Source organism: Pelophylax lessonae (genome assembly GCF_965119305.1).
Source record: "Pelophylax lessonae genome assembly, chromosome: 4".
NCBI classification, from domain to species: Eukaryota; Metazoa; Chordata; class Amphibia; order Anura; family Ranidae; genus Pelophylax; species Pelophylax lessonae.
This window is the reverse complement of record NC_138771.1, coordinates 554,125,681-554,138,140: the sequence shown is the minus strand read 5'-3', so window position 1 is coordinate 554,138,140 and position 12,460 is coordinate 554,125,681. Positions and strand designations below refer to the sequence as shown.

At 44.6% G+C, this 12,460-nt stretch overlaps 1 protein-coding gene across 2 annotated transcripts in view; it reads right to left on the bottom strand.

Moving 5' to 3' along the window:
* Positions 1 to 12,460, bottom strand: part of NPC1L1 (NPC1 like intracellular cholesterol transporter 1) — a gene marked incomplete at its 5' end in the record, with an annotated part of 76,445 nt that overhangs the window by 17,947 nt on the left and 46,038 nt on the right. For both annotated transcript variants that reach the window (XM_082252790.1, XM_082252789.1), the window contains 2 exons: positions 4,476 to 4,626; positions 4,713 to 4,768. In XM_082252790.1, coding sequence (XP_082108916.1) covers positions 4,476 to 4,626; positions 4,713 to 4,768 — 207 coding nt within the window. The remainder of the gene's footprint in view (positions 1 to 4,475; positions 4,627 to 4,712; positions 4,769 to 12,460) is intronic.

Genomic DNA, 12,460 nt, shown 5'->3' with positions numbered 1-12,460 from the left:
ACAAATGTCAAAATACCATGGGCACTTTCTATCATGCAGTATGGAGCTTCCCTCTACTTTTCTGATTATTGGTGGCAAGCCGCCGCTAGGTTGGCTAAGGCACTTAAGATATCTGACCCGGACCCAATTGTTATGTTACTAGGTTTTTATGGTTCCCTCTCTATTTTCAAGCATGCTAAACTAATGTTATTCTATGCCTTCTACTATGCCAGAAAGGAAATTTTCCTCAAATGGAAACTTTTTACCCCACCCTTCTATAATAATTGGCTATTAGCCCTTAGCTATTAGAACTGTGCTTCCCATGTACCAATTGATATATATGAGTAAAGGATGCCCAACCAAATATGAAAATATGAAAAAATCTGGTCTGCAAGGTTAGACTGTGTCTGATCCCCCTATCTCCTCCCTCCCCCTCTCCTTTCTAATGTGCCTTGCACATGTATGTTCTGTGATCACATGTACTGAAACTTGGTTGTTTCTTGATCTTTTAAGTATATGCTAAGATCTCTTTGAGGTCTATATGCATTGTACATCTTATTATATTTTACTCATGTAAGATACTTGAACTGTGGTAACAAAATAACTCTTGTTGCTATATTGTTTTCTGAAAACTTTTAATAAAGTTTTTTTGCTGTTAAAAAAAGGGGGACAGAACAGTTACAATACAATTCAAAAAAAGAGGGCTAGTTGGTCCCTACTCGTGACAGCTTACAATCTAATAGGGAGGTGCAAGTGGTACGAACAGTAATAAATGTGAGAGGGATGAGCTGAAGGAAAATTTATTATTTCAGTTTTTAGGAGGAGGCGGGATAGACTTCCCTAAAGAGTTGAGTTTAAAGGGTTTACCTAAAACTGGACAGAGTAGGAGATAGCCAGACAGAGGTAGGGATATCCAGAAGATGGGAGAGGCTCTAGAGAAGATTTAGATGCGAGCATAGGAGGAGGAGACAAAGAAGCTAGAAAGAAGGAGGTCATGGGAGGAGTGGAGAGGAGGGTTTGGGTCATATATTAAGACAAGGTTGTTTAGTTTGCTTGAGGAAGAGTTGCAAATTACTCTGTATACTGTTAGTACAACGTATTTTGAATTGGGCAATTGTAAAACTTATACTGGTAATTTACTATTAACAATGAGCCGAAGTAGAACTTGACATTCAAACATAAGAAAGTCCTGAGAAAATACTTTATTAGAGGCAATGTCACCTAAATAGTTGGTAACACGAATGCTATATTTGATTTTGTGCAATCTACAAAAATGTTTCTCATGATGTACTAACTTGATTTCATGCACCGTCCTCAGCATTTCGTACTATCACATTTCATGACTTATCTTTTTCCTTGTGCATATGGTAAAACCATAAAAAAAAAAAAAAAAACAGAGTATACCAAATTTTTGTTCTTTGGTTTAGACCAGGCATGTCCAACCTGTGGCCCGAGGGCCGCATGTGTCCGAGAACCACAGGCAATGCGGCCCACCATGCCCCCTGACAATTATTTTTTTTTGCTGGGGAGGAAGGAAGTTGAGTCGGGGGCACGGCCACAGCGGCTTCTAACTAACTGTAAGCAGAGGCTGCCTCGGAGCCTCTGTCAATGATAGACAGCACATTGGTGATGTCTATCATAGGAGCCGGTCCAGGAGGCAGGACTTCGTATGACAGCGGTCGCCGGATAAGCGGGAGATCCCTGCTCTGTGTAATCCAGTGTCTCTCTTCATTGCAGACTGCATTGGATGGGTACGCACTAGTAAGGCTACATTGGATGAGCGCTGATCAGGCTGCATTGGATGGGCGTGCACTTGTGAGGCTGTGCTGGATGGGCACTGATCAGGCTGCATTGTATGGGCACGCACTGGTGAAGTTGCATTGGATGGGCATGCACTAGTGAGGCTGCATTGGATAGGCATGCACTGGTGAGGCTGCATTGGATGTGCACTGATCAGGCTGCATTGGATGGGCATGCACTAGTGGGGCTGCATTGGATGGGTACTGATCAGGCTGCATTGGATGGGCATGCACTGGTGGGGCTGCATTGGATGGGTACTGATCAGGCTGCATTGGATGGGCATGCACTGGTGGGGCTGCATTGGATGGGTACTGATCAGGCTGCATTGGATGGGTACTGATCAGGCTGCATTGGATGGGCACGCACTGGTGAGGCGGCGCGGGAAGGGCACGGCGTCATTTTATTACTTATATACCTTAACTGTAGTATATATTTTATATGCGGCCCGAGAAAATTTCTCTACACTCAATGTGGCCCAAAGAAGCCAAAAGGTTGGACACCCATGGTTTAGACACACAGTCATTTTGTAGAAAATGAAAGTGGCGTAAAGATTTTACATGTAAACCACCAACAGTTTGCAGATACAGTATTGTTATCTAGAAAAATGCTATGATCAAGGTCAAGTACACATTTCGTGTTAATTGGTTCACATACCTCTAGTAAGGTATAGGACAAATAACATATCAGGAGATTTAACCAGTGATGGTAGTAACTGCGTTTAAGTAAACGGCGTTACTTAACGCAGTTACTTTTGAGGGTAACGAGTAATCTAACTGAATACTCGTTCCCTCCTTGTAACGCCGCTGCCGGTACTTTCGGCTGCGTTACCGCAATTACATCTACCGCCACTAGATGGCAGTAGATGTAATTGTAATTCCCCCTCTCCTCTATGACCGCTGTCTGCGGTACAGGAAGAGAAGAGGAGGAGACGCAGACAAGGTCGGTTGTTCGCCGCTGTGCACGGGCATGGACTCTCGCGGCCAGGCATTGCATTGCAAGCTCTATTGGAAGTCTCCTAGCCGCCGCTGTTATCCTAGCCAATCAGGTGCAGTGCTGCTCAGGTTGCCCTGCCCCCCAGGCTCTGAGTCCTCCGCTCTGAGTCCTCCGCTCTGAGTCCTCCGTCCTCTAACCTGCTGCCCGTGCCTGCCATGCCAGCTGCCGGTGTCAGCATTGCAGTGTGTCCAGCCCGCCCGGGTCCCAGCTGAGTCATGAGAGATGTAAGTCAAATCTTCATTCGTTCTGCACTGTGAGTGTGTGTCCTATAACAGCAAAACCAGAACTTTAAAAACGTTCATTAAAGGAGATCTTTGGGGGACCCTGCCTGGCCTGCTCTAAAGTGAAATATATGGGGGACTCTGCCTGGCCTGCTCTAAAGTGGGATATATGGGGGACCCTGCCTGGCCTGCTCTAAAGTGAGATATATGGGGGACTCTGCCTGGCCTTCTCTAAAGTGAGATATATGGGGGACTCTGCCTGGCCTGCTCTAAAGTGAGATATATGGGGGACTCTGCCTGGCCTGCTCTAAAGTGGGATATATGGGGGACCCTGCCTGGCCTGCTCTAAAGTGGGATATATGGAGGACCCTGCCTGGCCTGCTCTAAAGGGGAATCTATGGGGGAGCTTTGGGGATGCTGGCTTGCTCTAAAGATGGATCTATGGCGACCCTGTTCTAAAGAGGGATCTGTGCCATAGATCCCCCTTTAGAGCAGGGTCCCTTATAGATCCCCTTTAGAACTCGGTCCCCCTAGATCCCCTTTAGAACAGGCCCTGGGGCCCTATAGATCCCCCTTTGGAGCAGTGTCCCCCATATATCCCACTTTAGAGCAGGGACCTCATAAATCCCCCTTTAGAGAAGGGTCCCCATAGATCCCCCATTAGAGCAGGGTCCCCATAGATCCCCCTTTAGAGCAGGGTCCCCATAGATCCCCCTTTAGAGAAGGGTTCCCATAGATCCCCCTTATAAAGGGTTCCTCATATATTCCCCTTGAGAGCAGGGTCCTCATAAATCCCCCTTTAGAGCAGGGTCCCCATAGATCCCCCTTTAGAGAAGGGTCCCCATAGATCCACCCTTAGAAAAGGGTCCTCATAAATCCCCCTTTAGAGCAGGGTCCCTTTAGATCTATGGGGGCCCTGCTCTAAACAGGGATCTATGGGGACCCCTCCCTAAAGGGGGATCTATGGGGAGCATGGCCTGCTCTAAAGGGGATCTTTGGGGGACCCTGCTCTAAAGGGGGATTTATGGGGACCCTGCTCTAAAGGGGGATTGATGATGACCCTGGCCTGCTCTAAAGTGGGATCTATGGGGACCCTGCTCTACTGTCCCAGTACCAGTGTGCCACACCGCCACCACCACCAGTGTGCCACACTGCCACCACACTGCCACCACCATTTCAGGCAGCAGGTACCAAAAAACAAAACAAAATACAGTTACTCACAGTTAGGAGGACTCAGGACTCAGACCCCCACAGTGTGCCACACCGCCACCACTATTAAAGATCTTATAGAACGTAATTGCATTATAGAAAAGTAAAAAAAGTCACAGTTACTTTGCTGAGTAAATAATTACTTTTTCAATGTGGTAACTGAGTCAGTAACTCAATTACTTTTTGGGAGAAGTAATTTGTAACTGTAACTAATTACTTTTTTAAAGTAAGATGAGCAACACTGGATTTAACATATCAATAAAGTTTACTCACGTGTATGGGAAGACGTGGAAATCAGGGTCTGTACCCGGAACTTTTAATAGTGACTTTGTGATGTTTTCTGCTAGCTCTCGGGTGTACAACAGAGCCCCTGTATACTCCTGAGAATTCATTAGAGGGGTGTGATATGCCATAAAACGAGTGGCTGTTGAAAAAAAAAAATCAGTCCTCAATTTAATAACAGCAACATGACACTAGCGGCATCATACATAACAGAAAGGTTCGTCTTACCTAAAATCTCTCCCTGGTCATTGAATTTGACAGCATTGTCATAAGCACCCAGACCCCTGCAGAAACATATTTTACGTTTATATTGTGCAAAACCATGTTTTCATTTTACAATGTATTTAAAAATGTTAAGTTGTTACAGTTGTTACATTTTTATTCCATTCTTTGAAGCAGAGCTTCATCCAAAAAAAATAAAAAATAACAGCCCGATAAAAGATTAAAAACAAAGCAATTTTCACTGCAATTCTTACGTTCAAGCCAGGGATGTCTCCTGCAGCACATATTTTCAACCACTAGATCTAGTCTTCCAGGCTGAATGATGGACAGAATTATTCAACCAACTTCCTCTTTGTCAGGCATCATCATGAAGCCTGGCCTTAGAGGTTTATTGTACTGCCCCTGCTGCCACCAGTGAGGAAGAGGAGGAACCAGTGACTCTTGGTAAAAAAATGTATCTATTTATTTATTTGAGGGGGTGTAAGGTTCAAACAACACTACACTTTAAGGTATCAATATGTCCTTCAGCTTGTTTAATCTTGTAATAGTATGACAGATCTACTCTTTTCTAATGAAGAAGATAACAGAGTGGTCTTATTCTTTACTTGGCCCTGGAGTGAAATCCTATTCTAAAGCCTGCTACACATAGGAAGTTTTTCTTTTCATTTAACCCACCAGGCTGAACAAAAAAACCTGAAAAGTTGCCGTACTAACTAAACGATGTTATTGCTATTGAGGAGATCTCCCCCCTGTGCTATTGTCTTCTCACAGGAGGACAGCTTCCACCCGCCCCCCCCCCCCCCTAGAACACACTGGCTGTCTGCACTGATTGGGTGCTGGTTTTCCAGCATGCCTGTTCGACAGATGCTGGCCAGACCTAACTCCAATTGACAACCTGTGGCAAGACTTGAAAATTGCTGTTCACAGACTCTCTCCACCAAAAAAAAAAAAAAAAAAATGGGCCCCCATCCACCTTAGGCTTTTTTCAGCTGTGGAGGTTAAGGCTAAGTTCAACGCTAGTCTACCGGAATCAAATTTGGCTAACAAATCAGGTGTAGGATTGCATTTGTGAGCTTTAGGGCTTCACACATATAGTCCATCAAACGGACTCCGCTTTTCTCAGCGGGGGAATAGGGTTTCCATCCGTCCAGATTTGACGGATCGGATTGGGTGTCAGCGGACATGTCTCCGCTGACATCCGATGCCCCATAGGGATGCATGGGGGGACCGTTCAGATCTGCCAAAAAAACGGACAGGTGGATCTGAACGGTCCGCCTGTGTGAAAGGGGCCTAAGAGATATACCCAAAAAGACTTACAGCTGTAATTGCAGCGAAAGGCGGTTCTACAAAGTATTGGCTCAGGGAGGCTGAATACAATTGCATGCCACATTTTTCACATTTATTTGTAAAAAAAAAATTGAAAACCATTTATCATTTTCCTTCCACTTCACAGTTATGTGCCACTTTGTGTTGGTCTATCACATAAAATCCCAATAAAATACATTTATGTTTTTGGTTGTCACAAGAAAAATATGTGGAAAATTTCAAGTGGTATGAATATTTTTCAAGGCACTGTATGTGCAACACCCTTCTGGCCCCTCCTGCCTGCTTTGCATAGGTTGCATGATCTGCCTGTATTGCTTAAAAGAGCACAGAGACCCAATGATGATGTCATTGGGTCTAAAAAAAGGGATGTTTAAAAAAATAAATATTTTTTTTAAAAATGTAATTAGCATGTTGATGGGTGGGGAGGATAGAGAAGCCAGGGAAGGCAACATATAGGTAGAATAATCTTAACCACTTCCATACAGAGCAGTTAGACACCCTTCCTGCCCAGACCAATTTTCAGCTTTCAGCACTCTCACACTTTTGAATGACAATTGCTCAGTCATGCTACACTGTAACCAAACAAAATTTTTATCATTTTTTTCACACAAATAGAGCTTTCTTTTGGTGGTATTTGATCACAACTGGGGTTTTTTTTTTCGTGATATATGCAAAAAAAGGGCATAAATTTTGAAAAAAAAACACTTTTTTTTAGTTTCAATTATAAAATTTTGCAAAAAATTTATTTTTCTTCATACATTTGGGCCAAAATGTATACTGCTACATGTCTCTGGTAAAATTAACCCAAATTAGTGTATATTATTTAGTCTGTGTGAAAGTTATTGAGTCTAGAAGCTATGGTACCAATTACTGAAAATTGATCACAGATGTACTGACTGCCTATCTCCTTTCTTGAGGCCCTGAAATGTCAGGACAGTACAAATACCGCCCAAATGACCCCTTTTTGTAAAGTAGACAGTCCAAGGTATTTATTAAGAGGCATGGTGGGTTTTTTGAAGTTGTAATTTTTTCCCACAATTCTTGGGAAAATTAAGAAAAAAAATTTTTTTTCTTTTTTTTCCCACAAAGTTGTCAATTTATAAGCTATTTCTAACACATAGCATGTACACAGCAAAAATTACACCCAAAAATACATTCTCCTACTCCTTCCGAGTATGGTGATACCACATGTGTGAGACTTTTACACAGCCTGGCCACAAAAAGAGACTCCACGTCCAAGAAGCACCTTCAGGCGTTCTAGGAGCATAAATACACATAAAACTTTCTTACTACCTATCACACTTTTCAAGGCCCTAGAGCACCAATACAATGGAAAAGTCCACAAAATGACCCCATTTTGGAAAGCAAACACTCCAACGTATATTCTATGAGGCATTATGGGTCGTTTGAACGTGTCATTTTTTTCCACAAGTTTTTGGAAAATGTGGGAAACAAATGAAAACCTTTTTTTTTTTTACACAAAGTTGTCAATTTATAGGATATTTCTAACACATAGCATGTAAATAGCAAAAATTACACCCCAAAATACATTCTGCCACTCCTCCTGAGTATGGCAATACCACATGTGTGAGACTTTTTCACAGCCTAGCCATATAGAGGGGCCTAACATCCAAGGAGCATCATCATGCATCCTAGCCACTTGCCTAGGCCTATTTTTGACATTTGGTGTTTACAAGCTAAAATCAGTTGTTTTGCTAGAAAACTGCTTAGAACCCCCAAACATTATATATTTTTTTTTAGCAGAGACCCTAGAGAATAAAATGGAGATTATTGCAATATTTTTTATCACACCGTATTTGCGCAGCGGTCTTCCAAACGCAATTTTTTTGGAAAAAATTCACTTTTTTTAATTAAAAAATAAGAAACCAGTAAAGTTAGCCCAATTTTTTTCCATAATGTGAAAGATAATGTTACGCTGAGTAAATAGATACCCAACATGTCATGTTTCAAAATTGCGCACGCTCACGGAATGGCGACAAACTTTGGTACTTAAAAATCCCCATAGGCGACAATTTAAAAATTTTTACAGGTTGCCATCTTTGAGTTACAGAGGAGGTCTAGGGCTCAAATTATTCTCCTTGCTCTAACGATCGCGGCGATACCTCACATGTGTGGTTTGAACACCATTTACATATGTGGGCGGGGTTTCTGTATGCGTTCACTTCTGTGCGCGAGCTCACGGGGACAGGGCGCTTTAATTTTTTTTTTTACTATTTATTTTATTTATTATTTTTTATTTTTACACCGTTTAAAAAAAAAAAAAATTGATTATTTTTATTTCTATTAAAAGGAATGTAAACATTCCTCGTAATAGAAATAGGCACGACAGGACCTCTTTTTTGTGAGATCTGGGGTCAAAAAGTCCTCAGATCTCACAAGTACACTAAAAGATAGAAAAAAAAAAAATAAATTATTATATAAAATGAAAAAAAAAAAAAAGGACCTTTAAACCGGTTGCTAGGCAACAACATTTTCCGTAGCTCCGGTCCTCCAAGACCATAGAGTCAAGTGAGGGCAAGCTTGCCCTCACTCGACATCCTGTCTGTGAGGATCTGGGACCGGATCGTTTTCCCCGCTGCCGGCGGGTCCGGTAAGCGGGGAAAAGGACCGGAACGCGGCGGGAGGGGCGCCTCTTCCGCCATCCCGGAAGGGTGATCCCACGGTGAATCCGCCGCTGGGACCACCCTTATCGGAAAGCCAACTGTCCACCGTTTAAAAAAATACCAGGGTTATGGCAGCTATCTGCTGCCATAACACCGGTATTTAGGTTTAAACGGAGGACATATATAAACCTTTTTGGACTTGGACATGGTGGCTGTATGAAGGGTGACAGGTACTCGGGTACTCCGATAGGCAGGTGACAGGTACTCGGGTACTCTGATGGGCAGGTGACAGGCAGGTGATAGGTACTGATGAGTAGTACTGATACTGATAGGTGATACTGTACTGATGGGTACTGATGATCAGTACTGATACGTGATAGGTACTGATGAGTACTGATGAGTAGTGATGGGTACTGATGAGCAGGCGGCAAGTACTCGGGTACTTCAGGCGTCAGGTACTCTGATGAGCAGGTGGAAGGTACTCGGGTACTCTGATGGGTAGGTGGCAGGTACTCAGGTACTCTGATGACGGGTACTTCGTTGACAGGTACTCAAAGTACCCGAGTACCTGTCATCAGAGTACCCGAGTACCCGTCATCAGAGTACCCGAGTACCCGTCATCAGAGTACCCGAGTACCCGGCATCAGAGTACCCGAGTACCCATCATCAGAGTACCTGAGTACCTGTCATCAGAGTACCCGAGTACCTGTCATCAGAGTACCCGAGTACCCGTCATCAGAGTACCCGAGTACCCGTCATCAGAGTACCCGAGTACCTTTCATCAGAGTACCCGAGTACCTTTCATCAGAGTACCCGAGTACCTGTCATCAGAGTACCCGAGTACCTGTCACCAGCCCATCAGAGTACCCGAGTACCTGTCATCTGAGTACCTGATGGGCTGGTGACAGGTACTCGGGTACTTTGATGGGCTAGTGACAGGTGCTCTTTATTGGGCGGGGGGGCAATCAGTGTGTTTGGGGTGCACTGTAATTGGTAACTAGCTGTTACCACACTCTCTTCCTCACACAGGATCAGTGTGTGAGAAGGAGTACACGGTGACAGCTAGTTACCGTGTTCTCTGTTGACATTTGTGACCGGCTGTGATTGGACACAGCCGGTCACGTGGTAAAGAGCCAATTTCATTGTACTGATACGTGATAGGTACTGATGAGTACTGATGAGTAGTGATGGGTACTGATGAGCAGGCGGCAAGTACTCGGGTACTTCAGGCGTCAGGTACTCTGATGAGCAGGTGGAAGGTACTCGGGTACTCTGATGGGTAGGTGGCAGGTACTCAGGTACTCTGATGACGGGTACTTCGTTGACAGGTACTCAAAGTACCCGAGTACCTGTCATCAGAGTACCCGAGTACCCGTCATCAGAGTACCCGAGTACCCGTCATCAGAGTACCCGAGTACCCGTCATCAGAGTACCCGAGTACCCATCATCAGAGTACCTGAGTACCCATCATCAGAGTACCCGAGTACCTGTCATCAGAGTACCCGAGTACCCGTCATCAGAGTACCCGAGTACCCGTCATCAGAGTACCCGAGTACCTGTCATCAGAGTACCCGAGTACCTTTCATCAGAGTACCCGAGTACCTGTCATCAGAGTACCCGAGTACCTGTCACCAGCCCATCAGAGTACCCGAGTACCTGTCATCTGAGTACCTGATGGGCTGGTGACAGGTACTCGGGTACTTTGATGGGCTAGTGACAGGTGCTCTTTATTGGGCGGGGGGGGCAATCAGTGTGTTTGGGGTGCACTGTAATTGGTAACTAGCTGTTACCACACTCTCTTCCTCACACAGGATCAGTGTGTGAGGAGGAGAACACGGTGACAGCTAGTTACCGTGTTCTCTGTTGACATTTGTGACCGGCTGTGATTGGACACAGCCGGTCACGTGGTAAAGAGCCAATTTCATTGGCTCTTTACCTAGATCGGGGATCGACTCTGTCCGAGGGACGAGCCTCGTCCCCGACCGCTGCTCTGCGCGCCCTCGGGGGCGCGCATTGCAGAGAGAACGAGCGGCTCGTGCTGGAGCCGCTCATGTGATCGGCTGTGATTGACACAGCCGATCACATGGTAAACAGCCAATTTCTATTGGCTGTTTACCTTGATCAGGGATGGGCTATGTCCGAGGGACGAGCCTCACCCCCGATCGCCGCGCTGCGTGCCCCCGGGGGCGCGCAGTAGAGGGGAGATCCGGGCGACGTCATATGACGGCGGCCCGGATCCTTACAACCACTTTGCCGACGTCATTTTACATGACTCGGTATGGAAGTGGTTAAGCTTTAAGTTCTTTCAACCAATATCTCCTTTTAACACAGGTGAAAGTTACCGTATATGTGTCACATGTAAAAAGGGGAACAGAGCTACACCTACTGGCTGGATAGAAGACTACATTATAGTATTTATCTGACTAAGACCAGGTTCACACTGGTGCGATGCCAGAACCCTTGCAATTCAGTGCCAGTTCCTGCATGGCTCCTGAATCGCACAATGGTTCACACTGAGATCTGCGAACCGCGGGGGGTGTCAATGTAACATTAATAATACTCCAAGATCAGTTCGCAGATCACTGATCGCAGTGCCAACTGTCAAATAGTGCAGGAATCGGATTGCACAGGTGTAAACACCGATGCAAGCCGATTCCAGTGTGGACCAAAAAAAGGGTCCTGCACTATTTTGGTGAGAATGTGATGCAATTACAGCCATACAATTTGTATGGCTGGCATCGCATTGCACATACATCGCATGTGATCTGCACAGCAATGCAGTGTGAATCACATGCGATGTCTGTCATAACACAAGTGTGAACCCAGCCTAAAAGAAAAGAAAGAAAAAGGTATTTAATTTTCATTTTTCACCCTTATAAATAAATAAAATATTATAGAATGTATACAGTATCTCACAAAAGTGAGTACACCCCTCACCTTTTTGTAAATATTTTATTATATATTTTCATGTGACAACACTGAAGAAATGACACTTTGCTACAATGTAAAGTAGTGAGTGTACAGCTTGTATAATTGTGTAAATTAGCTGCCCCCTCAAAATAACACAACACACAGCCATTAATGTCTAAACCGTTGGCAACAAAAGTGAGTACACCCCTAAGTGATAATGTCCAAGTTGGGCCCAATTATCCATTTCCCCTCCCCAGTGTCATGTGACTCGTTAGTGTTGAAAAGTCTCAGGTGGGAATGAGGAGCAGGTGTGTTAAATTTGGTGTTATCGCTCTCACTCTCTCATACTGGTCACTGGAAGTTCAACATGGTACCTCATGGCAAAGAACTCTCTGAGGATCTGAAAAAAAAAAAATGTTGCTCTACTTACAGATGGCCTAGGCTATAAGAAGATTTCCCAGACACTGAAACTGAGCTGCATCATGGTGGCCAAGACCATACAGCGGTTTAATAGGACAGGCTCCACTCAGAACAGGCCTCGCCATGGTCGACCAAAGAAGTTGAGTGTACGTGCTCAGCGTCATATCCAGAGGTTGTCTTTTGAAAGTAGACGTATGAGTGCTGCCAGCATTGAGGCAGAGGTTGAAGGAGTGGGGGATCAGCCAGTCAGTGCTCAGACCATTCCCCCCCTACTGCATTAAATGGTTCTGCATGGCTGTCATCCCAGAAGGAAGCCTCTTCTAAAGATGATGCAAAAAAAAGCCTGGAATCAGTTTGCTGAAGACAAGCAGAATAAGGACACGGATTACTGGAACCATGTCCTGTGGTCTGATGAGACCAAGATAAACTTATTTGGTTCAGATGGTGTCAAGTGTGTGTGGCTTCAACCAGGTG